The 27,829-nt window shown below is 34.7% G+C and overlaps 1 protein-coding gene across 1 annotated transcript; it reads left to right on the top strand.

The window, feature by feature from the left end:
• The first annotated feature begins 1,276 nt into the window (after window positions 1–1,276).
• Window positions 1,277–16,641, top strand: LOC131593175 (putative disease resistance RPP13-like protein 1). Its single transcript, XM_058865446.1, has 5 exons — window positions 1,277–1,495; window positions 1,588–1,641; window positions 2,939–2,992; window positions 3,981–4,034; window positions 12,502–16,641. The coding sequence occupies exon 5, from the start codon at window positions 12,508–12,510 to the stop codon at window positions 15,691–15,693; it is 3,186 nt and encodes a 1,061-aa protein (XP_058721429.1). The 5' UTR covers window positions 1,277–1,495; window positions 1,588–1,641; window positions 2,939–2,992; window positions 3,981–4,034; window positions 12,502–12,507; the 3' UTR covers window positions 15,694–16,641.
• The last annotated feature ends 11,188 nt before the right edge of the window (window positions 16,642–27,829 follow it).

Here is a 27,829-nt window from a genome sequence, read left to right as displayed (position 1 = left end):
TATAGAATCTTCAAAAAAAGCTTGGGAGATTCTTGAAAAATCTTTTGGAGGTGCAGAAAAGGTGAAAGAGGTGAGGTTACAAACTCACAAGAGAACATATGAATTGCTTTAGATGGAAGATAGCGAAAGCATAACTGATTTCTTCACTAGGGTTATGAAACTAGTGAATCAAATCAAGATATGTGTAGAAGTATTAACAACAAAAGCTATTGTCTCAAAGATCTTAAGGTCGTTGTCCCCTAAGTTCGACCATATCGTGGTAGCCATAGAAGAATCGAAGGACTTGTCAAAGTTGACAAAAGAAGAGCTTCAAGGGACGATGGAATCTCATGAACAAAGAAGGGCTGAAAGAGTTGCAGGCAAGTTGAAGAGCGATGTGGCTCTGCAGGCTCAGTCGGCAAACGAAAAGAAAGGCAAAGGAAGATGGACTGGAAATAAAGGTAGAGGTGGATACAACAATTCGACTGGTCGAAATCAGCAAGAAGGAAATTGGTCGAATCAAAGAAAGCCCTCTTACCAAGGCAACCAAAGAGGTGATGCTGCAGGTAGAGGAAGAGGTGATGGTCGAAAGCCTGACAAGAGTCACATTCAATGTTTCAACTGTCAGAAGTACGGCCACTATTCGACAGTTTGTCCAGAAAAGAATAAAAGTCAAGGAATTGATGCAAAGCTTGCAAAACAAGAAGAAGAAGAGATGTTGTTGATGGTCACAACAAAAGATGAAGATAAATTCAAGGACCAATGGTACTTTGATTCAGGATGCTCATCACACATGGCTGGAAGGAAAGATTGGTTTGTCAACATAAGGCCCTCGATGAAAAACATGGTGAAATTCGCAAATGACAATACTTTAGCAGCTGAAGGTATTGGAGACGTTCTAATCATGAGAAAAGACGGCAAGAGGTCAGTAATTTCCAATGTGTTGTACATACCAGGCATGAAGAGCAACTTGCTCAGCATTTGGCAGTTGGTCGAAAAGAACTACAAAGTGTCGATCGAAGACAAGATGATGAAAGTCGTCGATGCAAGTGGGAGGTTAATCTTGAAGGCTCCTATGTCACAGAATAGAACCTTCTAGATCGAACTAAATGTGATGGAGCACGAGTGCCTTGCAAACTTAAATTAATTTATTCTAGTATATGCGAACTTACTAATTGTTTAGAAATTTTTATTTTAACTATATTGAGTTTTTAGAAGGAAAAAAATTAAAAAATTAATTTGTCCTCTTTAATTGAAAAACTGACTACGGAGTATTAGTATATAGCTAACACACATGTAATGGACTCCCTTCCCAGTTCCCACAACACATTTACAGTTTCATTTTGCATTCCTTTCTCAGATAACAAACAGAAGTTAACTACTTCTCCGTTCCTATCTCCGACTACTGTTACGACCTCTAACAGAAAAACCAACTCTGTTTTCGCATACTCTTTCAAACATATTACCGTCCTTTTCTTCTCTCACCGCGGGAAGGCGTTTTCCGGTCACCTCATATGTATGTTTGTAAACTCTATTTTTTATTGGCAAATTTTGTGTTGCCTCTAATTTTATGAATTTAATTACATGTTTATATATTCATTCTCATAGGTTCTTTTTCATTGGAAGATTCTAGTCTCAGCTAGTTTATTCTCACACTTTCAGGTAATAAATATATTTCTCTCCCTGTAAATATATTTTTATTTCTTATAGCAATTTATTTTTGTATTTATTTGTGCAGTTAAATTTGAATATAAGTTAATTTGTTCTAATTGCTTTATTTTTTACTTCTTTAATTTTCCTGGGCATAATTTTTTTGGGAATAATTTTGTATTCCCTTGTAACAAAACTACTTCTATTTTCAATCTTAAGTTCTCAAGAATATATTTTGTATACTCTCTTTCAATTTACACACTTAAATATTTCATTTAATAGTTTACAGCAATATTTATAAAATTTTACAAAAAATATTTTTCTTAAATATTTTTTAAGTGCATTTAAAAAAATGAAATCCAAAAATATTTTTAACACAAATATTTTTATTTTTTTTAACACGTGGTCTTAGGAGTTAGGTAGATACTCATATTGTAAAGACAAAAATTTAATTTAAATTTAAATTTATTTTAAAATAAAAAGATATAACAAATAAATAAATAAATACACATATCAACTTTATTGTTATTTGTTAGTCTTCGCCAAATTTATTTTACTCTCTTCTTATTTCCTTTAAAGTGGTGGGAAACTTTCTCTTTTCATCCATTCTTAAATATTACTCTATTTTTATATTTAACTTCAATTTTTTTCATCAATATCTAAGTTACAAAATTAGAGTAAGATTTAAAAAATTGGAGACAACACAAAATCTAAGTTGAATATAAAAATTAGAGGCAACAAAAAATATAAAGTATAATATTAAAAGTTGTATTATGATCTTTCAATAATATTTATCTCCCTTTATAAATGTAAATTTCACTTTCATTTTTGTGAAAAATTCTCAATTTTTATTTGGATCCATATATAAATTTAATTTTAAATTAATTGATTTTTATTATTTTATTTTTTTGGCTTTGTTAAATTTGACATAATTTATGTTTTCTAAATTTTTAAATACAATCATTTATAAACCTTTTTTTGTTAATGGTATTTAAAATATTTAATAATATTATTTTAGACTTTGTAAAAAAATATATATATTTATTTTTTGGACATAAATATAATCAATAGTCAACAAATCCACCTATTTTTAATGTTATTACTAATACCACCTCTTTATGTTTGTAAACTCTATCTTGCATTTTTTTTTATTGGCAAATTTTGTGTTACCTCTAATTTTATGAATTTTACATGTGTATATATTCACTCCCATAGGTTCTAATTTTATGAATATATATTCACTCTCATAACTTCATATCTTGTATTACCTCTAATTTTTTAAATTGTACTCATATATTCAATCTTACAGGTTCTTTTTTATTGGAAGATTCTAGTCTCAGCTTGTTTTCTCACACACTTTCAGGTAATATATTTCTCTCTCTTTGTAAATGTATTTTTCTTTTCGCAATTTTTTTGTACTTATGTAGATTTACAATCAAATTTGATTTTAAACTAAGTGAGTTTTATTGCTTTATTTTTGGTTTCATTAGACACATTATGTGTTATCTTTAATTTTCAAATTCTTACTCTAATTTTTATATTCACTCACGAGTAAAGAGCGATTTTTAAAAGATTTTATTATTATACATTTTTAAAAAATAATTTTATAATTATATTAATAAATTTTTATTATTATAGTGATTCATTAAATTTATATTAATCATTAGACTTTTAAAATGTATTAGATTATCCATAATTATATTTTTAGGTAATGGATTGAATCAAATAAAAAAACTAATTTATTTATGTTAAAATCTATTAATTAATTTCTTTATAATAAATGAATTATTTTATGACTTAAATGACCACCAACATAATGTTGCTACTTTTTTACATAATAACTAAAGAAAATATTAACAATGTTAAAAAATGTAGGTTAAAAATCATGTACAGAAATATTATCTCAACACAATTTTAAAAAAAAATTAATTTACAATACATTGTAATTAGATATTATGTCAACACAATTTAAAGAAAATTAATTTAAAAATCATGTCCAAAAATTAAGACTTAGTTATTAGATATTGATATTTTAAAGACAAAAATTTATTTAAATTTTAAAATAAAATAATATAACAATTAATTGATAAATAACCGTGGCTAATGAGCGAATTTTTGGTAGTGTGACCGAAATTATTTTTCTCCATTTTTAAAACTTTTTTCTTTTCCATTTTAAACTTCATTTTTGCAATACATTGTGGTGTCTCTGACCCTGATTTTATTTCAATTTCTTTGTTTCAAATAATCTATTTTTTATTGAAAAATTTCAATATCAATTTTTAATGTTGTACCTTATATATGTGTTGCCTCTAATATTTTAAATCTTACTCTAATTTTTATATTCAACTTAGATTCTCTTTCATTAGAAGATCAAACGTTCAGTTTGCTTGTCCAAACATTTTCAGGTAATATTTGTCTTCCTTTTCTTTTGTAAATGTATCTTTGAGAAAAAGTTTTCAATTTTTATTTGATTCTATAATTAAATTTAATTTCTTTTATTATTTCATTTTTGACTTCTTAAACTTATGGAAACAACACAAGTTTAGAAAATAAAGGAAATATATTCAAAATACAATTTAATTCTTGCACCCCCACAAGACCAAGGTAGTTTAAACCTACATTGATCTTGTCCCTCAATGCAAGAAATCTAGTTGTAGGGTAGGGTCTTGGTGAAAACATCAAATTTTTGTCGATCACCATGAATATGAGCAACTCCAAGATGCTTGCTCATGACCTTTTCTCTAACAAAGAAGAGATCAATATTCATATGTTTAGCGTGCACGTGGATAACGAGATTATGTATCATTGTTAAACAAGCAACCATTGTTTGTTTCTCGGACCACATTGTGTGAAGATTGGGACCTAAGTAGACAGCTTCCCCAGAGGTGGACATACGATCATCAACATTAGCTTCCCAATTAACATCGCAAAAGTCATGTAGAGGGAGAAGTTTGAGGCCACAAGCTAGATAGAGATGCAAACTCAAATGTACAATACCAACAAGATATTTTAAGATGCACTTAACTGCATGCCAATGCATATCAAGGGGATGAGCCGTGAATTGGTACACCTTGTTGACTGAGTAACTTAATTATGGTTTAGTTATGGTTGCATACTAAAGTGCTCCCACTACTGCCCTATGGAGTGTAGAATTGTGAAAGCTAGCAGAGCTAGTTTTGGTAGGTTTTGTAGTGAACATAATAAGTGAAAAAACTGGTGTTGCTTTAATCATATCAATTTAATGAAGTAGGTCACAAATTTATTTGTATTGGCACAACAATAGAGAACCATTAGTAGAAGGTTTGACTTTAATCCCCTCAAAAAATCAAACATACAAATTTTCAAAGCAAAAACATTATGCAGTTTAGAGGTGATAGATGCAAGGAGAGATGTGGAATTACCAGTGATGGTTATATCATTAACATATATTTTGAAAACTTCTTTAAAGAAGAAACCCTCTTAAGGCCGGAGCCTACCGGGATCGATTTGAATTCTCTAACTTATGATGATTCTTTGGACCTTGAGAAACCTTTCTCCGAAGGTGAAGTGAAGGAAGCTATTTGCTCGTGCGATGGTAACAAAAGCCCGGGGCCGGACGGATTCTCATTGGAGTTTTACAAAAGGTTTTGGCTTCTCCTCAAAGTAGATTTGATGAAGTGTTGCAATGACTTCTACCTTAAAGGTACTCTTGTAAAATCCATTACTTCTTCTTTTCTCGCTCTTATACCTAAAAAGAAGAATCCGCAAGATTTGTTTGAATACCGTCCCATTTGTTTAGTGGGGAGCATTTACAAGATTATTGCTAAGATGTTAGTGGCAAGATTGAGAGGAGTAGTGGATAAGTTGGTCTCTTCCAACCAAACCGCTTTTGTTCCGGGTAGAAGCATGATGGACGGGGTCTTAATGGTTAATGAGATTCTTGATTGGGCTAAAAAGAAAAAGAAGGGGTGCTTATTACTCAAAGTAGATTTCGAAAAGGCGTATGATTCGATTTCTTGGAATTATCTTAGGTGGATTTTGGTGAAAATGGGATTTGGCAAAAGATGGATGAAATGGATGGAGTCTTGCATTTTTACTAGTTACATGTCCGTGTTGGTCAACGGTAGCGCAACAAAAGACTTCAAGGTTCAAAGAGGATTACGCCAAGGTGATCCTTTATCTCCTTTTTTATTTGTTCTTGCTATGGAAGGTTTAACCGCTTTAACTAAGAAATCGGTGGAGGTGGGAGACTTTAAACCTTTCAAGTACGGAGAAAATGACTTTGTGGACATCCTTCAATTTGCGGATGATACCATCATTATAGGCGAACCCACTTATGATAATCTTTGGAGCTTGAAAGTGTTGTTGAGAGGTTTTGAGTTTGTCTCCGGTTTGAAAATCAATTTCCACAAAAGTAATCTCTTCGGAACTCACATAGGAGATTGGTTTTTTAAATCGGCCACAACTTTCCTCGTTTGCAAAAAAGGATCCTTTCCGTTTAAATTCCTTGGTATTTGGGTGGGTGAGGGAGCTAACAAGAAAAGGGTGTGGAAGGAAGTGGTTGACAACATCAAATCAAGACTTTCAAAATGGAAAGGTAGAAACATATCCATTGGTGGAAGGGTGACTCTCATTGGATCCGTTCTTAACGCTATCCCTATTTTTACTCTATCTTTCTATAAAGCTCCGAGTAAAATTGTTCATGAAATAAGAGGTATTCTTTGCAACTTTTTGTGGTTTGGGAATATGAAAACAAGATGCATCCATTGGGTAAAGTGGGAGAATGTTTGCAAGGCAAAAGGGAAAGGAGGGTTAGGTTTAAGTGATGTGGGAGAAATGAACAAATCTCTTCTTCTTAAATGGAAGTGGAGAATTTTGAAGGAAGACAAGGCTATATGGAGTCGATTTTTAAATTTGAGATACCTTAACCCGAAACTTAAAGTGTTAGCTTCTTGCAAGGACTCTTTAAACCGAGAGGATTCTAGATGGTGGAGAGACATAATTCTTAACGATTTCAAAGAGGATGAATCGGAAGATGGTTTTACCAATTGGGTAAAATGTGAGTTAAAGAACGGTAATAACATTCCCTTTTGGCATAGTTGTTGGTTGGGTGATCAAACTCTCCGAGCTTCCTTTCCGTATTTGTTTGAACGGACAACCAATAAACTAGGTGCGGTGGGCGATCTTATCATTTGGAACAACGGTGCCATTTCTTGGAACTTGGAAGCTATTTTTGGTAACGATCTTTTGACTACTCCGGTTCCGAACTTTTCTTCTTTTAATATTCTTGGCACGGGCTCGGTTCTTGGGAATGAATTGAGGGATTTAAAGGAGCTTCTAGATGGAGTGGTGTTGGACAATTCGACAACGGATGAATTCCAATGGAATCTAAACTCTAACGGAACTTTCTCGGTGTCTAGTGTATCGCATTTGGTGTCTAATGCAAAGAACCTAGCTTGGCCAACTCCAACCATCATGTTGTTGGATGTTATTTGGAAGACAACCATTCCGGCAAAAATCAAGATTTTTTCTTGGAGATTTTTCATAAAAAGACTACCGCTAAAAGTTCTTCTAGCAAATAGAGGTGTGTCTAACTTTCCTTCCATTGATTGTTCTTTTTGCAATAGTCATCCGGAATCCTTGGAGCATCTTTTCTACCAATGCCACGTTTCAAATGCGGTATGGAACAGAATTTTTATTTGGTTGGGTAATGAGGTTGCTCTTTCGTTGGAAGAGTTCAAGAGCTTTGGGTGTATCCAAGACAAGGTGAAAAATACCAATATTAAAGCTAATCTAAATACAATTTGGTTGGCTACAATATAGTGCATTTGGACTATGAGAAACACCGTCACTTTTGATAACGTTCTTTTTAGCTTTGATGAGGTGATTTCTAACATCATGTATTACTCTTGGAGATGGGTTTGTAGTAGGGAACCATCGCGTAGGATTAATTTTTATGATTGGTATAAATTACCATTATGTAGTAACAACAATTACTAGTGTATTCTTGTTGTAAGGGTTGCACCCCTAGTGCGATTTCTTATAATCATTGCTTATTAAAAAAAAATACACGAACATAGACCACATAACCATTGAGATTGTAGAGAGAAGTAACACTTGTTGAGCACAAAGCCATAATCAATCAGAGTTCCTTTTAGCCATTTAAACTATTGCATATGAGCGTGTTTTAGGTCATAGAAAGCCTTATGAATTCACCTTTTGAGAAGTTAGTGGGCCGCTCCATGAACACTTACTCGTCTATAAATCCATTTAGAAAGGAATTGTTTATATCCAATTATTGGATTGACCACTTATTGGTAAGAGCAATGGTGAAAATGAGCCTGATAGTGACTAGTTTAATAATTGGGGAGAAAGATTCATGAAAGTCAAATCCATGGAATACCCACTTGAAACCAATAAATTTCTTGTCAGATTGCAGTGGCACAAGAGACCAAGTCTTATTTCTCTCAAGAGCATAATACTCTTCCTTCATGGAAGCCAAGCACATAAGATTTTTCAAAAATTGTTTCACAATTTTAGGTTAATAATGGACAAAAAAAATGGCAGGAGGAAGTTTATGAAGAGGAATACGACTTTTAATTTAGGATTTCATTATATGGGTGTTGAATGGATTGGTTTCTTAGATAGGGACAATATGGATAACATTAATATGTGATACATGGTTAAGTGGAGGATGTGTTGGTGGAAGAATTGTTATTGGAAGAGTTAGGTGAGGTTATTTATGTATTAGTTGAAGTAGGTGAGAATAATGGTGGGAGTGAGGCTAAAAGTGTTATTACATTTGAATTTGCAAAATGGAAAGCAAGATGTCACGAAAGTTGTGGAGAACATCTTGCTTATTACAATCATAATGACAATTCTTCTTTTTTTTTTAATCAAGATTTCATTAAAGAACCAAAAGTTCTACCGAAAAGATTACAAAGAACGGGGCGAACAACAACAAAAACCCCGGAGGAAAATTACAAGCCAAATATAACCTATGAATAATACAAAAAAGAAGGAGCATTTGTAAACTCAAAGAAATTATAATTGGTGCGGGTAATTTTCCCGATGAAAGACCATCTCCACCAAAGTTCTTTAATCCTCCAAATAATATCGGAAACACTCCAACTATCATTTCGGAAAATAATGCCATTCCTAACCTTCCAAATAGTCCAACAAACCGATAACCACAAGGTTCCTTCCGTACCGGCTCTAACATTGAGCTTTTTGCAAAAAAGAAGCCAAACCAAAAAACTATTCCGAATATCACAATTCTTCTGGATTGTATTTGTGGTTTTTGAATTAAGGATTTCATTTGATATGCTCATGTTAAGGATTTATTTCCTTATGTGTACAATCTTGTGATTGTTGGAGTTGCACTTTTTGAAATTAGGACCAAATTAGATTGGTTAAGATTTAATTTATTTCCTTATATGTTAGATTGGAAATCAAATTAAATCACAATTTGAATATGCGTTTTTGGGAGTTTTCTTCAGCTACAATTTTTCCAAATCCTATTCATGAGGTGCAACAGCTTGTCTCACTATTTAAGGAGTTCCATTCTATATCAGAAGACTTAGAGCTTTAGAGAAAATATTTACTCTTTAGGAGAGTTTAGTTGAAGTCTTGTTTTCTTAGGTTGTAATACTCTTTTCCTAGATACTAATTCTATAAGTTTGAAAACAAAGTATTTGTGTGTGTATGTGTGTGTCATTGTTCTATCTTTCAATCATTCTTTAACTCAATAAACACTTGGGAGAGTGCTCAAGAGAAATTGAGAGGTGTCTTTGATTCAGGATGGGGCCTAATAGAATTTTCACGGGTATTATTAGGAAAACGACACTGAACAAAGAGAATTCAGATAAGACCATATGTACTTCTGACTATTAGGAGTGGAGCTCTTTCTATAAGGAGTCCTGAATAGAATTTCACAAGTAGTATTAGGAAAGCGGCATTGAACCATGAAGATTCAACTAAGACCAATTGTACTTCTTACTATTAAGAGTAAATCTTCTTCCATTGGGTTAACGCCCTCCAAACATAAGTAATTTTGCACCGAACTGAGTAACTAATTCTTGTGTTATTTATTTTTGTTTTAATTTTGTTGTTGCGTAAGTATATTGTCATACACATTGTGGGTATATCAAAAAGTATGATATAGAAGTCATTAGAGCTAATAGTAGGTATATCGAAGGATGGGGAAGGATTAATAAGATTAGTGTTAATTGGTTTAGGTGATAAGGCGGAATGAGGTAAATGAGATGGGGCTGGTGGTGCGAGTGAAGAGTTGGTTTGATTGGGAATGGTAGTGAAATTTGTAGTGTGTAGGTTAACCAAAGGTATAAAGATCCAATAGACATGAACTTAGGAACATTTTGGGATGAGGAAAGATTATGACCAAACAATTAAACAATTAAACATAAAGAAAACTAGATTCATTAAATATGACATCTCTAGAAATATAAAGTTTGTCAGTTAGGGACAAACATTTCTATCTTTTATGGGAGTTGGAATAAATCAAACAAAAGACACTCATGAGAGTGAAATGACATTTGTGTGTGTTAAAAGGTCTCTAAGGAAATCATGCATAACCAAACACTTTGAGAAACTAGTAATAAGGATTTTTATGGAAAGAGTGACATAAGAGATATAATTATTTATAGAGATAGAAGGTAATATGTTAATGAGATACACAACAGTGAGAAAAGCATAGTCCCAATATTTAATAGGTAAATTGGCAAGACTAAAGAGAATTAAGCCAAAGTCTACTATATGTCTATGTTTGCATTCAACCACACCATTTTGGTGATGAGTGTGAGGACACATTAATCTTTTAACTATACCTAACTCATTTAGAAAAGAGGTTAAAGATCTAAATTATTTTCCCGAGTCAGTTTGAACGGGTTAAATTTTTAATACCTAATTGCAGTTATATCATAGTTTTAAAATGTTTTAAAATGGCTATGGCATCAGATTTCTTTTTCAACAAATAAATATAGGTAAACCTAGTGTCATCATCAACAAAAGAGATGTAATATTTGAATCATTTTGTAGATGTATTAGTTCAGGGTCTCCAAAGGTCACTAAATATCAGTTCAAGAGGAGTAGTGTAGGATGTGCATGAGGCTGTGGAGTGTAATATGTGGGATTTTCCCATACCACACTAAGGAATCAGACTTATTACATTAGGGTAACTAGTATCATGAAGCTTAAGACTAGGATGAATAACTCTAGATTGAGTAACTAGACAGGAGGCACGAAAGAGATGCTTGGAACTTGAGTATTGTGACTGGAACTCTAGGAAACTCATAGGGTCCATTAATATCAACACTTCCATATAAAAGCACTTGGTTAGAATTTGTAAAGTATGGGGATTAGGGTGTCCAGACTTAAGATGCCAGGAAAACTGAGCATTGTTAAGACGAGTCAACAACTATAGATTAAGTAACTAGTGATTAAGTAACTAGACAAAAGGAAAGAAAGAGATGATTGGAACTTGAGTCTGGTGACTGGAACTTGAGACTACTAAAGTCATGGAGTCCATAACTACCAACACTTCCATGTAAAAGTACTTGGTTAGTAACATGAGATTTGACAACACAATAGTCAGAGTGAAACTCAAAGAAAATAGTTATCTCTAGCCAACTTAATGACACTTATTAGATTCTTAGTGATTGAAGGAACATGGAGTAACTTATGTAAAACAAGATGGCTATTGAAGACAAAATTATGAAGAACTAGAGGAGCTGATTTGTAGACTTTGGTTGTTTCGTATAAAGATTTGATTAAGACCTGCATAAGGGACACATTGTTGGATATTCAGAGAGTTGTTTGTGGCATGATAACTGGCTCTAGAGTCAGGAAACCAAGTGGAAATGGTATTAGGGAGGACATTGGTGGTGTTGGTTAGCATTGCATTAGGTTGCGTAGGGAGGACATTGGTGGTGTATGAGATTTATATAGGTTACATCAAGTTGAAATTTCTTGTTAAACTCTGAAAGGCACATCTCATGCACAATATGTAAGACTTCAACTTCTTCTAGCTCTATTGACTCAAATTTGGGATCTAATGACCGAAATAACAGATCCATAACCTTTTCACTGTCGATAGTTTAAGAGAGAATTAAGTTTTAAAAATCTAAAACTAAAAAATTATTGTAGTTATAATGTAAATTTGGAATATATGTTAGTTAGGAATGCATGTGTTCCAAAATAAGGTGTTTAATTTTGAGGTATGTTCGGTGTCCATTAAATTGAGTTCTTGGAAGTGGTTAGTTTTAAGTTGTAAAACCATACCTTCTTGTAATTTTTATGACTGGTTTACCTCTCCCGTGGAGTGTTTCAGGTTGAGGTAGTTTGTTTCTTTGGTGGGTTAGAGTACCCCTTGTACTCTCCTTTTATACAATGAGTTGTTGCCTAATAAAAAAAATTTATTAGATACAATGAAACAAGAGTACATAACATATTAGAAAAAATCTTAAATGAAATAAATTTTCATGATTATATAATTTTAATATTATATGAAGTTAAATAAGAGTTGATCAGTCTTATGAAACCTGAGAAATAACTTCGTACTCTTGTACTTTTTTCTTTTATTTCGAATAAAAAACATTGATTTCTAAAAATAGAATATTGGTGAAGAAATATAAAAGTCACAATAATTTTGTTGTTTGCAATGAAGATAGTCTTCATATATAGTTCTTATCATAGCAGCATAATGTGCCATTAATGAAACCATCCATTATTCTTAATATATCATATATGTTTAGAACTTTACACTTTATGTAATATGTATGTTTTAAATGTTTGACATTGATATTTCAACAATGTGTAGAAAATAGTTTTTGTTCCATTTTGCTTAGCAGAAGCTAACATATTACCAACTTACAGGTAGCCATGGCAGTAATGATGGTTGCAGGAGCAGTTCTCACCCCTATCATTCAACTTGCTATTCAGAGTCTTACCTCAAAATATTTCGAAAACCTCTTCAATAAACGATTGTTGGAAAAACTTGCAAACACTTTGAATTCTATAAATAAAGTCTTGGAAGATGCAGAGACAAAGCAGTACCAGAAAGATGAGGTGAGGATTTGGCTTGACAATCTAAAGCACGAGGTATATGAAGTAGATCAGCTGTTGGATGAGATTTCTACTAGTGCACGACAAACGAGCAAGAGCAAGGTTAAACGCTTTAGCTCATTTTTGCCAAATCAGTTTAAATCTAGGATCAAAGACTTGCTAGATAAGCTAGAAGATCTTTTAAAGCAGAGTGATGTTATGGGATTGAAAGAAGGAACAAGTGCTCATAATGAAGTTGAAGTCGGTCCGAATTCTTCAAAAAGACCGCCAACGACGTCTTTGGTGGATGAATCTCTCATATGTGGTAGAAGGGTTGAAAAGGAGAAAATTGTCAGTTTCTTACTCTTAGACAATGGTAGTAGTAGCAACAACACACAAACACTCAGCATAATTGGTCTTGGTGGGATGGGTAAGACCACCCTTGCTCGGCTCGTCTACAATGAAGACAAGGTGCAAAAGTGCTTTGAACTTAAAGCTTGGGTTTATGTTTCAAATCCGTTTGATATTACCAGACTCACCAAAGAAATTCTCGAGCAATTTAATTCTTCACCAAATAGTGAAAGCTTGGAAATACTCCAACGTCAATTGCAACAGACGGTAACAGGTAAGAAATATTTGCTTGTTCTAGATGATATTTGGAACGCAAATGAGAAAAGTTGGAAGCATTTACTAACTCCCTTTAACAAAGGATCTTCTGGAAGTAAAATTATTGTGACAACACGAAATAAGGACGATGCATTAGCCATGGAATCTGCCGAGTTATTTGAATTAGAACAATTGGGGGAGACTGATTGTTGGGATTTATTTGTGACACATGCTTTTCGCAACAAAAACGTGAGTGAATATCCAGATTATGAATCAATTGGAAGGATGATTCTAGTCGACAAGTGTGGAGGGTTGCCATTAGCCGTGGAATCAATGGGGAAGCTCTTGAGAAGAAAATTCTCTAAAAGTGAATGGGATAAAATATTGAAGACTGATATGTGGTGTTTATCAGAGAGAGACAGTGACATAAATCCAGTATTGAGACTGAGTTACCATAATCTTCCTTCCATTTCGAAGCGTTGTTTTGCTTATTGTTCCATATTTCCCAGGGGTTATACGTTTCAAAAGAACAATTTAATCAATCTTTGGATGACATATGGTTTGCTGAACTCATACAAAAGTGTCAAAAGTAAAGAAGAGTTGGGTAGTGAATCGTTTGAAGATCTTGAATCAATTTCATTTTTCCAAAGATCACTAGATTTTGATGGTTGTTTTGTCATGCATGATCTTGTCAATGACTTGGCAAAATCAGAGTCTCGAGAGTTTTGCGTACAAGTAGAGGGTGATAAGGTGCAAGAGATATCTGAAAGGACACGCCACATTTGGTGTTCTCGTAATTTGAAAGCCGACGATGAGATATTAAAGCATATTTATAAAGCTAAGGGATTACACAGTTTGTTGGTAGAACCACCAAGAGATGGTAGCAAAAGCTTCATGATAAGCAACAATGTGCAATGTGGCTTGTTTTCAAAGCTAAAATATTTGCGGATGTTGTCGTTTTGTGGTTTTGGTCTAGAACTAGCAGATGAGTTAGGCAGTTTAAATCTTTTGCGTTATCTAGACCTGTCTTGGACAGATATTAAAAGGTTGCCCGACTCTTTCTGTAAGCTTTATAACTTGGAGAGACTGGAATTGGAAGGGTGTGGTAATTTGACTGAATTACCTTTAGATTTTTACAAACTTGACCGTTTACACCATCTTAATCTGGAAGGAACTGCAATAAAGAAGATGCCAGAGAAGATAAGGAAACTAACCCATCTACAAACACTGACTAATTTTGCTGTGGGAGAGTCGAGTGGGTCTAATATTAAGGAGTTAGAAAGTCTCAATCTTCTTCAAGGAAAAATTTGTTTTTCAGGATTGAATAATGTCACTGATCCAACACATGCCGTAAAGAGCCGTTTGCAAGATAAGAAGTTTTTAGAAGAAATACATATGATATTTGATGGTTCAGTAGTGAAAAGCAATGTGCCTGTCTTGGATGCCCTTCAACCAAATAACAATCTGAAGAGGCTCACTATTCAGAACTACAATGGTAATAAGTTTCCAAATTGGCTAAGTGGTTGTGATTTACCCAACTTAATATCTCTTAAACTGCAGAACTGTGAAGGAATGAAGATCTTTGGCAATAACTCAACAAATGTTCCGTTCAAGTTCCTTGAAGTTTTGGAATTTGACTCCATGTCTGAATGGGAGGAATGGTTATGTATTGAAGGGTTTCCTCTTCTTAAAGAGCTTTGCATAAGAGATTGTCCCAAATTGAAAAGAACACCCCCTCCACACCTTCCTTCATTACATAAATTGCTGATTAGTGGTTGCAAAATGCTGGATGTGTCAATTCTCAATTATGATAAAATCATAGAGTTGGATCTACGGTATTGTAAGCGGATTTTGATAAATGAATTGTCATCAAGCTTGAAAAGGTTTGTCCTCTATAAAAATCAGTATGTTGAGTTCTGCATGGAACATTTAATCAACAATCCCAATCTGGAAGTGTTGGAGTTGGATTTCAAGGACTTTGTAGAATGTCCCTCTTTAGATTTGTGTTGTTATAATTCTCTGTTGAAACTTTCAATAAGAGGATGGAAGTTCTCCTCCTTGCCTTTTTCACTACACTTGTTCACCAATCTCAAACATCTAGACATCTGGGATTGTCCAGAATTAGAATCTTTTCCTATGGGCGGTTTCCCTTTCAACTTGAGCAATCTTGATATAGTTAAATGTCCTAAATTGAAAGCTTCGAGAGAGGACTGGGGTTTTCTCAAATCTCCCGATCATGTATATATTAATAACTGCCCTAGTCTTGAGCACTTGCCAGAGGAGTGGAGTTCCCTTGATTATTTGCGCATTACACACTGTCCATTAGTTAAGGAGAAGTACAAAAAGGAGGGAGGAGAGCGTTGGCATACAATTAGTCACATCCCTCAAGTGAAGATTGATGGTATTGAGCAGCATTAGATTGAGCTGTAGAAATGAGATGTTTGTCAGAGGCAAGTACAACCCATGTGTTCACAGTAATATCACTCTGTATGTATTTGATGTTTAACAGTGACGTGATCCTCAAAGATCTTGCAGACCAAGACATACCATTGCCATCATCAAGAAGCATGATCAGTTTACCAATCTTTTCATCAATTCAAAAGTATGGATTCAACTGTTTTCGATTATTGTCTGATCAATAAGAATTTGACTAGTTTCCCTTTGTTAATTGTCCAATTTCCCTTTTATGTAGTGTCTATTGAGACAGGATACAATAATTTTCTTATTATACTATTGATCATCATTTCTAGTTATTCAAAACTATTTCATGGTATTCTTCATTTTGAATTTCAAATCATTCTATATATTTATATAAAACGGTTTTAAATTGCTGATATCCTTACAATATATTTCACGGATATTCATACCTGTCATTGACTCATTGTTCATAGGTGAATTAGTTTCATACCAGACTCGGATAACTGATACAGGGTCGAGTTTTCTAAAATATAGTATTAGTGTTTCAGTTCAGCAGGAATACGATTATGGAATCGAATTCAACTTTTTATGGTAGCTGCCGCATCGCATATGCAGAATGTATTTTCTGTGTTTTTCTGAACTGTGTACTGATATGGATAGACTTTATAGTTTATATTGTATTTGTATCTGTTGTGTGATCTCATTTGACACACATTCCCATACAATTCTTACACGGTATCGGTAGTTTTAGGTTACATGGTCTTTATAAAACTTTGGAAGCTTCCATTCCGATGGTCGATATGCTGTTAGTGTTGACTTTGAAAACATGGAGGTACTTTCCAAATGAGAACATGCTGCCACCAACTCTCTATCGACACAGTTTAAAATATGTTGATGGATATGACAAACAAGTTTTGCATACAATTGAACTTAGCGATACTCCAATTTCTGTTTTGTATCAACATATACCTTGCAAATCCTATTTATATACAAAGCATCTTATTTGTTGAGATACTTTTCCTCATGAGTATTTGTCATTGTTCATAGGTAAAAACAGAAAATACTAACAATCTCTAATTTCAGTGTTACATTGACTCAAATTATTCAAAACCATTTCATGGCATTCTTCATTTTCAATTTTGAATCAATCTATATATTTATATAAAAATGTTTCAAATTGCTGATATCCTTTATAATAAGTTTCATGGATATTCATACTTGTCATTGACTCATTGTTGATAGGTGAATTAGTTTCAAAGCTTGCTTATGTAAACATTCTTTAAACAGTAAACTAGCAGCAAAAAAAACTAAAAGTTGGTGTAATTTTTTAAAGCAACAAGAAAATAATAATAGTGGCATTTTTTAAACAGGATGCTTAGGAAGTTTAAACTTTAACAGCATTATGCTACATCTGATATGCTAGTGTAAGCAAAAGGCCCTGATATTTGTGCAAGCAAATATTGATTTGGAGATTTCTGTGAATAGGAATTAGTTTAAATGTATTTATTTAGTGTAATTACCGATATAGCCCTGTAACCTTTATATATACGAGAAATAATAATGAGAAAAGTATCAAGCCACGACGTTCTGGTCGAATATCTCGAGCACCAGATAGATATTCACCAGACAGGTATGATTCCTCACATACTTCTCTGACTGCCACACTCTCTAGCATATCTATTCCTACTTGCTATTCACAGGCTGTTAAAGATGTACGTTGGATAAAAGCAATGAATGAGGAACTTCAAGCTCTTCAAGAGAATTTCACATGGGATATTGTCTCCTGTCCTCCTGATGTTAAACCCATTGGCTGCAAATGGGTGTATTCTGTGAAATTGAATTCTGATGGGTCCCTTAACCGTTTCAAGGCTCGCTTGGTTGCCTTAGGAAACAAGCAGGAATATGGAATTGATTATGATGAGACATTTGCACCGGTTGCCAAAATGACATCTGTCCGTACGGTACTCTCTATAGCTGCTTCTAACGGGTGGACTCTTCATCAATTAGATGTGAAAAATGCTTTTCTTCATGGTGACCTGGCGGAAGATATTTATATGACTCCTCCTCAAGGTTTATTTCCGTCATCTAAGGGTGTGTGCAAGCTCAAACGCTCCTTATACGGTTTGAAACAAGCGCCTAGAGCATGGTATGAAAAATTTCGCTCCACTCTACTTGGGTTTTCCTTTACTCAGAGTCAGTACGATTCTTCTCTATTTATTCATAGAACATCTACTGGAATTGTCCTACTTCTTCTGTATGTTGATGATATGATTATTACTGGTTCTGATCATGCTTCCATTCAAAGCCTTAAACAGCAGTTACAAGCAGCGTTTCATATGAAAGATCTTGGTAATTTGCATTATTTTCTTGGTCTTGAGGTTCATTCTACATCCAAGGGCATATTCCTCCATCAACACAAGTATGCCACAGATTTAATTTCTATGGCTGGTCTGCAATCGGCTAATCCAGTAGATACTCCTCTTGAGGTTAATGTTAAATATCATCGTGATGATGGTGATCTGTTGCATGATCCCTTATTGTATCGTCAACTCGTGGGTAGCCTTAATTACTTGACTATTACTCGCCCTGACATATCATTTGCTGTTCAACAAGTAAGTCAATTCATGCACTCTCCTCGCCACCTACACCTGGCAGCAGTTCGACGTATAATTCGTTACTTGAAGGGAAGCTCTCATCGTGGTTTATTCTTTCCTACTGGCGTTCCTCTTAAATTGAGTGCTTATAGTGATGCCGATTGGGCAGGGTGCCCTGATACTCGACGATCTGTCACTGGTTGGTGCATGTTTCTTGGCTCTTCATTGATCTCATGGAAAAGTAAGAAACAAGCGAGAGTCTCTAAATCTTCTACTGAATCTGAGTATCGTGCCATGTCTGCTGCTTGTTCTGAAATAATTTGGCTTCGTGGTCTTTTGGCTGAACTTGGATTTCCGCAAATAGAGCCAACTTCACTTTATGCTGACAATACAAGTGCCATCCAAATTGTTGCGAATCCTGTTTTTCATGAACGCACCAAACATATTGAAGTTGATTGTCACTCAATCCGTGACGCTTATGATGACAAAATAATATCACTTCCTCATGTCAGTACTCAGTTGCAGATTGCAGATATTCTTACCAAGGCTGTTCCGCGTCCACGTCATCAGTTTCTTGTTAGCAAATTGATGCTCATTGACAAGCAGCATCAATTTGAGGGGGGATGTGAATAGGAATTAGTTTAAATGTATTTATTTAGTGTAATTACCGATATAGCCCTGTAACCTTTATATATACGAGAAATAATAATGAGAAAAGTATCAAGCCAAGAATTATTGACAATTTCATCTCACATTCTAAAATCCTACAGAGTAATAGAATGTTGTGACTTATTAAAGGCATCTTTCAAAGAAAATTGTTTCAATAAATTTCATTGGAATCATGAAATATATTTCACTCTGAAAAACGTAGCTGGATGGTATGATAATCAAAAGCATTGAAACGGCAGAATTTGTACCGATAGTGCTCCATGTTAGGACTAACACATGAAACTTGATCTCTTCTTTGTTTGTGAAAATATGCTTTGCAAACAACTACCACTCATCAGTTACTGCTTTGTTAGTACAGTGACACTTCCTTCACCAGCTTGGTTAACATGGTATGCCTCCACCACTTGGTTTATCACTCTCCCTGAGCCCTATGACGAAGTCTCATCCTCAACTATCGCCGCACGCACTTCCTTATGAAGTAGAACAACTATTGGATGAGATTTCTACAAGTGCACAACAAAAGAGCAAGGTTAAACACTGAACAACATGCTGCTACATCTGATATGTGTGTTTAAATAGAATAGGAACTTCACAGTATGCTGCTATAACCACATTTTCATATTCCATTGCAATTTTATTTTTTATTAAAATCTAATATATACTTATATGATTTTTTTAAATTAATCGTGATTCTAAATAACATTTTAAAAATTTAGATTTCATTATTGTAATTATAAAATTTTAGTTGTGTTGTATTCATTTTTTAATTTTATAATGTAAATTTACATTAATACTTTTATTTTGACTACCATAAAATTTAATATTATTTACTAATACTATTTTACTTTTAATTGTATTATAAATATATTTAAAATATAATATATAATTTTTACAACTTAATATAATATATTAATGAAAACTCAAAAAGAAATTTTTTAACTTTATTTTATCAAATAAAAAATATCAACTTTAATTGTAAAAAAAAGTTTTATGTTGTTAAATAAGCCATTTATATCATTATAATATTAAAAGTATTTTACTATTTTTTTCATTAACTATAAATAGAATTTAAAAGTCTATTTTTTTTAATGAATAAAATAGAATTAATTCAAAGTGATTATAAGGGATCCAACCTAACAAGACTCTTACATCAATAGTTTGGCTATGCAATCTCTATACTTTCTATTATACCATCCCTATGTATAATGGTATCTTTGATGCTATTTACAACTATTTCTTTATCATAAGATTCCCCAAAACAAGTATCATTTCAGAACTTCCAACAGAAATACACGTTTCAGCAACTGCTAGCTTCATAATTCCGCACTTCTTCCCCTTGCCTTTGTAGTAGTTCGTGATCCAGCCAAGCTCAAGGTGCCACGGTTGGGGGCTATGCTCAACCTGAATCCAGTGAACCATAGTTGACCAAATATACTTCATGGGCCTGCATTCAAAAAACATATGGTATATGCTCTCATCTTCTTGGAAGAGACAGCAAGTAGCAAACAGCATCACACCAAACTTCTGGAGTTTGTCCTTGGTAGCCAATCGCTTATGGCAAAGAAGCCACAAGCAGAATAGCGCACGCAGTCTAGCAATATTACCTGCAAACAACACATGCCAATCCACATTAGTAGTTTGGTTCATCAGCTCCTTGTAGAAATCTCCCATTTTGAACCTTTTCGTAACAAGACTCTTATACCAACAGTTCTGCACCTCATGGACAGTATGCGTTGTTTCCATGATCCCTCTAGTGATCCAAGAGGAGCTGCTATTACACTCCATATTCATTATATTGTACCCTTTGATAAAATACATATGCATACACTTTACCCATAGACTGTCAGTTTTCTTATACAAATCCCACAGCAGCTTCATCATGGTGATAGTATTCCACCTGTCCAAATCCAGTATATTCAGCCCTCCCTTGACTTTAGGCTTACAGATTTTCTGCCATGCAACAGGGCTTTTCCTGCTATGGGAGACTCCACTAGTCCAAATAAAGGTCCTGCAAGCGGTATGGATTTTCTGGATCACAACTTTATGTATGAGGAAGCAATGCATCCAGTAGTTAGCTATAGCAAAGCCAACCGCTTTCACCAATTGAACTCTGCCAGTATGACTTAGTATTCTGGTGCTCCAATGCTGAATCCTGTTCAGAATTTTATCAATGAGGGGTAAATAGTGAGCTATGGACAACTTCTTGCTAGTTAGAGGCACACCAAGGTACCTAAATGGCAAAGTCCCTTCTCTGAACCCAGTTATAGCCAAGATCTGCTGCTTCGTAGGTTCATCAACAGCTCCCATATACACATGGCATTTGTGGGGGTTCACTACAAGGCCAGTGGAATCAGAGAAATCTTGCATGGTTTGGTACATACGTCTGACAGAACTAGTATCTCCTCTGGAAAAGAGTAGAATATCATCAACAAAAGTTAGATGGGTGAGCTCTAACTTTTCACATTTAGAATGGTGATTGAAATTTTGATTCAACTGCATCTAGTGGAGTAATCTACTTATGTACTCCATGACAATCACAAAAAGAAATGGTGAGATAAGATCACCCTGACGAATTCCCCTCTCAAATTTCATTAAATTTGAGTGCTCCCCACTTATATTGTATCTATAGGTAACCGTGGTGACACCATTCATAATCCACTACACAAAAATATTAGGGATCCCAATCTCATGGAGGATGGTATTGAGAGCTTTCAAATTGAACATATCATATGCTTTCTGCAGATCAAGTTGAATCATACATCTAGGTGTGCCATGCTTCCTAGTGTAGCCTCTAATGAGCTCATAATCTAGGAGGATATGTTTGTGTATACGTTGACCAGGCACGAACGCAGCTTGATTGTGCCCTATGATAGACCTTATGACCTTGGCAAGCCTGGAAGTCAAAATCTTAGAGTAGATTTTGTATATTATGGAGCAAAAGGCAATAGGTCTATAGTCCTTGAGGAACTTAGGTTCATTCGTTTCGGGGAGGAGAATAACAAGAGTGATATTAAAACCCTTGAACATGGTGTTATGATTGAACCAATAGCAAACAGTTGTAATGACATCCTTTTTACAAGGTCCCAACAGCTTTTAAAATTTTTGGCATTGTAGCCATCCAGCCCTGGAGCCTTATTATCTCGAATATCGTGCAAAGAATCATAAATTTCTTTCTCATTCATAGGCTGGATCAATTCCCGTCTCTGCTCTGCTGAAAGCTGGCTACCACTCCTTATAGCACTAATGTTGACATGTTTAAGACTTCTATTTTCTCTGCCCATAAGCTCATCATGATAGGCCAAGACTTCCTCTACAATATCCTCATTTGCACTCAATTCAGTACCATCAGCCTTGCACACCCTCATCAGTATCTTGGAACTGTTTTTAGCTTTTAAAGATGCATGAAAAAACTGGTTATTGTCATCCCCAAGTCTGATCCAGTCAACTTTGGCCTTTTGCTGCAGCACCTTTTCCTCAATCTCTTACCATCTAATGATATCAGTAGTTCTACTTTTTACCTTATGAATGAGCTCTTCAATAGGCACATTCCAACTGTTGGCCACAACATCCTTGAAGCCCTCAATTTCAGTTATACAGTTAACAAAAATTTAAAATGACTCTTCCTAGGTTGAGGTTGATTCAGTCTGTGCACATGGAGAATTCCATGATCCGACACACTAGGAGGCAAATGTTCCAGTATAGCATCCATATTCTGAAACCAGGCAACATTCCCTAGCACTCTATCAATTCTCGAAAAGATAGGGTCTCTCTCATGCTTGTTGTGGCAAGTGAAGTAATCCCCTTGGTTGTCCATTTCAGCAAGCCCACATATGTCCATCATTGTCTGCAGATCCAAATACTCATGCTCCATGACCATGCGACCACCAATTCTGTCTCTGCTTCGAAGAACATTATTATAGTCACCAATAATGCGCCAGGGGTCACTATCATTTCTAGTCAAGTGCTCAATATCCATCCACAACTTCCTCCTCCTTTCTAGAGTGTTCAAAGCCTAGACAACAGTCATATGGAATTTGAGACTACCATTAGAATCAGTCACCCTGCAATGCATATACTGGTCAGAGCTGCTATTAACATCTATGTGAGTGGTCAAGGGGTTCCAACTTGTAACACCCTTCTAAACCCCGCAGAAATTAATAAAATAATTCAGAGTAAAACATGAAAATAAGGGTGCCACAATTCAATTTAAAACAAATTATCATAAATCAATTGTCATGCTTCACTTAGGGACAAAATCATCACTTTAACAAAATCATGTTTCTACACAGCGGACATTAATCAACAGATAAGCATAACATCATCTATGCAATGTCTCACAAATTACTCCAATAACAACAAAATAGAGTATCATCATAAACTCTAAACTAGCATTCCCCCCGTGTTACAATATTAGAGCATGACATCGACGCTATACTAAACAACTGACTCATGAGGTAATCCTCACCGAGCCGAAAGTCGCTATCCTCAATCTGAAATATCAATAGTAAGGGTGAGTCTCATTCACAATTAACAAATGTTATCGAATCATAAATAATAACACATCATAGTCACATTATTCACCCAATTTCATTATATTCAGATTGTCAAGAAGTACACATCAACACACAACAGCAAATAGAATACATTACCAAAAGACAACACAATAATTCATCCACACAAATCATAACAATTACACCATCATCACAGATTATAACATTGGACAATCTTCCATTCATGTTATAATAATACAAGTAGCCTAATGCAAATGCAACTATATGCACGTGGTACCAAAATCTGGGATAACCCATCTCACCGATCCACCATCGTCAAGGATACGGCGACATCCACTCACTAATTCCACACAATGGGAATTAGCTACCACTGATCCACCATTCATCAAACACATGATAACCATATTTACCACGAACAACATCCATTTTGCATAACAAGAAGAAGCAATCACATTATAACAACACCCATCATTGCACATATTCAATTATGCAAACAACAAATCATTGCACCTCATCAACTATGCAAAATAAGAATAAACCACATTTGAAGAAAACGATGCTTTTCAAAATAAAATCAAGTTATTGTTGTTTTATTTATTTAATATGGTAGAGCATTCAATTTAAGGAACAACGTCCAAAACGGCGTCTAAAACGGACTTACGGTTTGAAAGTTACACATCTTTATATTTTTCAAAGAAAACAATTATTGCTACAGCACGCGGCGCCACACACAGTCCGCAGCGCGTAACGAATAGAAAACACGCCTTCGCGGCACAAACAAAGGTTCGCGGTGCGAAACTTTAAAAGAACTACGCCTTCGCGGCGCACACCTACCTTCGCGGCGCGAACTGTCAAAAGTCAGAGCTCTCATCGCAATTGACATCATTACGGGATTTACCCCAAAATCCAAACCAAGTTATGTCATGAACCTCAAACACTACCATATCAGCCACATACATGTTATAACAAAAATATAACACACAAAGAGGATCATTTAATCATCATAACAATCATATAATCATACAATTCATCAAATCATAGAATTTCCCTTCAAAATCATCCCAAAACCCCAATCTAGCATATAAGCAATTGACACAAACAATGCATCTAAATCGGTCCTATTATCTATAATACGATAAAAGATGTTAACCGGAAGAGTCCCCCCTTACCTTGGCCAAGGATCTTGATTAGCCCTCTTCCTCTCCTGTTCCTCTTTCACGTATCAGCACTTCTACTCTTCTGCTCCTCTTTCACATCTATTTTCTTTTTTTCCTCGATTCCTTATTTTTATGAAAATAGATTTTAATTTAGTATAAGGCCTACTAACATAGCACCCCCTCTTTACTAACACCACATTTAGCCCAATAGTCCATATCCTAATCCTTTCCAAATAATTCCACAAAATACCGAATAATTTTTAAATAATAATTTAATTTCCGATTAAATTAAAATTATAAAATACGGGTTGTTACAACTCTCCCCCACTAAAAGAGTTTTCGTCCTCGAAAACATACTTCAAGCAACCGGATTGTATAAGAGTCCTTTATCTGACTCTCCAGCTCTCAATGTAACATTCCCATCAGTCAATCCTCAGAAATCCATCTGACATAACCAACAGGAAACATGGTTCATACTTTCAAATCCCAGTTCTTACGTCGCATTTGACCATCCAAAAGTATATCACTCGCTATATCTCCAAATGGTTAATAACAATAGAACATTGATGTACAACCTATACAATACGCTCAACAACTGAGTAATACAATTACACAATCCATAGTATGATCACACTTGATCAACAATGCAGTAATGGATTCCATCTACCAAACATACCAACCTTAGGCACGCTTTTCCATCTGAGTGATAACGTAATACTTACACTTTTCACCAACCGCTTCCTTCAAGAAACTCAAGAATAATATTCCTATATCATTGGATTTCAACTATCTGACTCCTCTTAAGTCATACCAGCAATTATCCAACACGTTACATTCCGATTTTTCCGCACTACTTTGATTACTCATCACAATCATCTATACCAATTAGATTTCAGAGTTTTACCCGATTCCGACTCTCTTAACTCATTCATTCAAGAATAATTATTTACCATCCATGGTACTAATTTACCACTCAACAATGCTTACTCGCATCCAAAAAAAATTCCAGATTTACTTCGTCCATTAAAACATTCCAACCATCTGAACGAGTATACACAAGTAATTATAATCACACTCATCAGCCTTAATATACCATCGCTTACAAAATAGCTCAAACCGAGTCTCGCTCTTCTTTAAGAATTAAATCAACTTCTTCCTTCATAGAGTATAATTACTCATTATATCTGAAATCTACAATACCACCTTAATAACAATACAAAATTATTACAACATCATATATCATCAACTCTTCGTTTTAATTTCGCCGAATACATACTCGTTAACCACGTACAACCATAATAACATATTCATCATCTCGGCAATTATTCAAAAGAGTTATAATTCTTCGACACGACATCCTTACATCCACTAGATTCTAAATCCAACATATAGATCAATACATATTCTCTGTGTAAGCTCCTGACATATTAATCCCTCACTTCCCACGAGTAGTACTCATGACACTACTCTACATCACACTTTCGCTGCGCGACTCTGATTACTCGTCTTAAGTCATTTACCCATCATGTTGCACTCTTCCATATTCACTTCTTTATAAGTTCACACAACACAGTGAGTGATTATTCTCACGGCTTAGTATTCATCACATCTTAAACCATTAAGGTAACAAAACAAGTTCATTTCATTTATATGATTTCGTCTACTATCAACAAGAGATTAAGGGTGATCAAGTCCTCAATTTGTCAATAGTTAGCCGACAACCATATTTAAGCATAAACTGTCGTTACTACATAATAGTGTCCTTCCTGAGTTTGCACTCAAACTCATTAATATCATCATAATCCAATAATTCACTTTGAGTCTTTACAACTCGCACACTTCCTTCTCATTGGATATTATCGGTGAGACGTTGATATCCAAACAATTTGCACAATCCACTTCATAGTCACTTAGCATCACACACTTGTTAAGTACTTTCAAATTGCATATTCGCTAATATACTTGTACATTACTATTCATCTCAACCCAAATCAAAATCCTCATCACAATAAAAGACCATGACCATATTCATAACTCGTGGTTTTACTCTAAATTCCATAACATCTTTTGCGCCCAAATGTCATTCCACTCGACATCTCAACAAAGTCTTCCTCACATCAACAGGTGTTAGAAATTCTCTACAGTTCTTCTTTTATACCTATCGTTACTCTGTCATCACAAATACGACTCCAAGAGTTCTAAAGTTTATTACATCTTTACTACTAATTCACTTCTCACTAAAATCCATCGGTACTCAAATCATCTTTATGACCGAACATCTCATCAACTTATTCATCAACAACATGATCTACTCAACTTTGTTTCAAACAATCGCGGTAGTAGGCATCCCTATTCAACAAGTTTCACACTTCCGTAACCGACTTTAAAATCTCTCCTCATAGGATCACTCTACTGTATTTATAACTCTTCCATAAGGTAGAACATAATTTCACCTCTTCGTAGGCTCAAAAGGCACATTAATCCGACACTCAGAATCCAAGATATGAATTTTCCAATCGTTATCCGAAAATGCAACACTGACATCATGCAACGACGCTCTAAACGGTATTCTCAAATCTCTTCAAATGGTATATTCAATTCTTAAAATTTCTTCTCAATAACCTTCTAATTATTCCTTCAATCAGTCCCATGCTGACACTGACATCTCGTGCAGTACCAATAAACAAGTCTAGTTCTGAGAACAAGAGTAACCGCAACTTCACCTCTTTCCAACATCACCCTGTCACAATTAAATATGTTACAGCTGCTGAAACCATTTTTATAACAAAGTTCATCTCTTTAGCTATCCGACGCTTCAAACGGAACTCAAATCGGATGTCCAGAACTCCAGTTATGAATTTTCGAAGTTCTGTAGCTATTCAGCAATTTTCCTGCGTTTTGCTTACGAAAATCTCACTCCAAAACTCATTCTCTTCAACTCGATCACATTCCAAACAGCCCCTTATCATATCTCTTCACTTCCAAACATTCTTATAACTTGAGCAACACATCCCATCGCCGAAGTGCGATTTCTGAAACATTACGACATCAATCCCCTTTGCAAACTTGCAGCTGAACCTCTTCCGAGACGTAAGGCTACTCAATTGACAACTTCGCAGCACACCAGCAGAGCTGATACATTGCAACTTTCTAATTTTCATCTCCTACAAATAATCATCAATTACCTCTAATCATCTTCCTTCAA

Source organism: Vicia villosa, linkage group LG3, assembly GCF_029867415.1.
Source record: "Vicia villosa cultivar HV-30 ecotype Madison, WI linkage group LG3, Vvil1.0, whole genome shotgun sequence".
In the NCBI taxonomy this organism is placed as follows: Eukaryota; Viridiplantae; Streptophyta; class Magnoliopsida; order Fabales; family Fabaceae; genus Vicia; species Vicia villosa.
The sequence above is the reverse complement of the archived record's forward strand: the minus strand, read 5'-3'. Positions and strand labels throughout refer to the sequence as shown.

What these genes read in the sequence shown, in the direction of transcription:
- LOC131593175 (XM_058865446.1), top strand. Translation starts at nt 12,508, where the DNA reads ATGGCAGTAATGATGGTTGCAGGAGCAGTTCTCACCCCTATCATTCAA.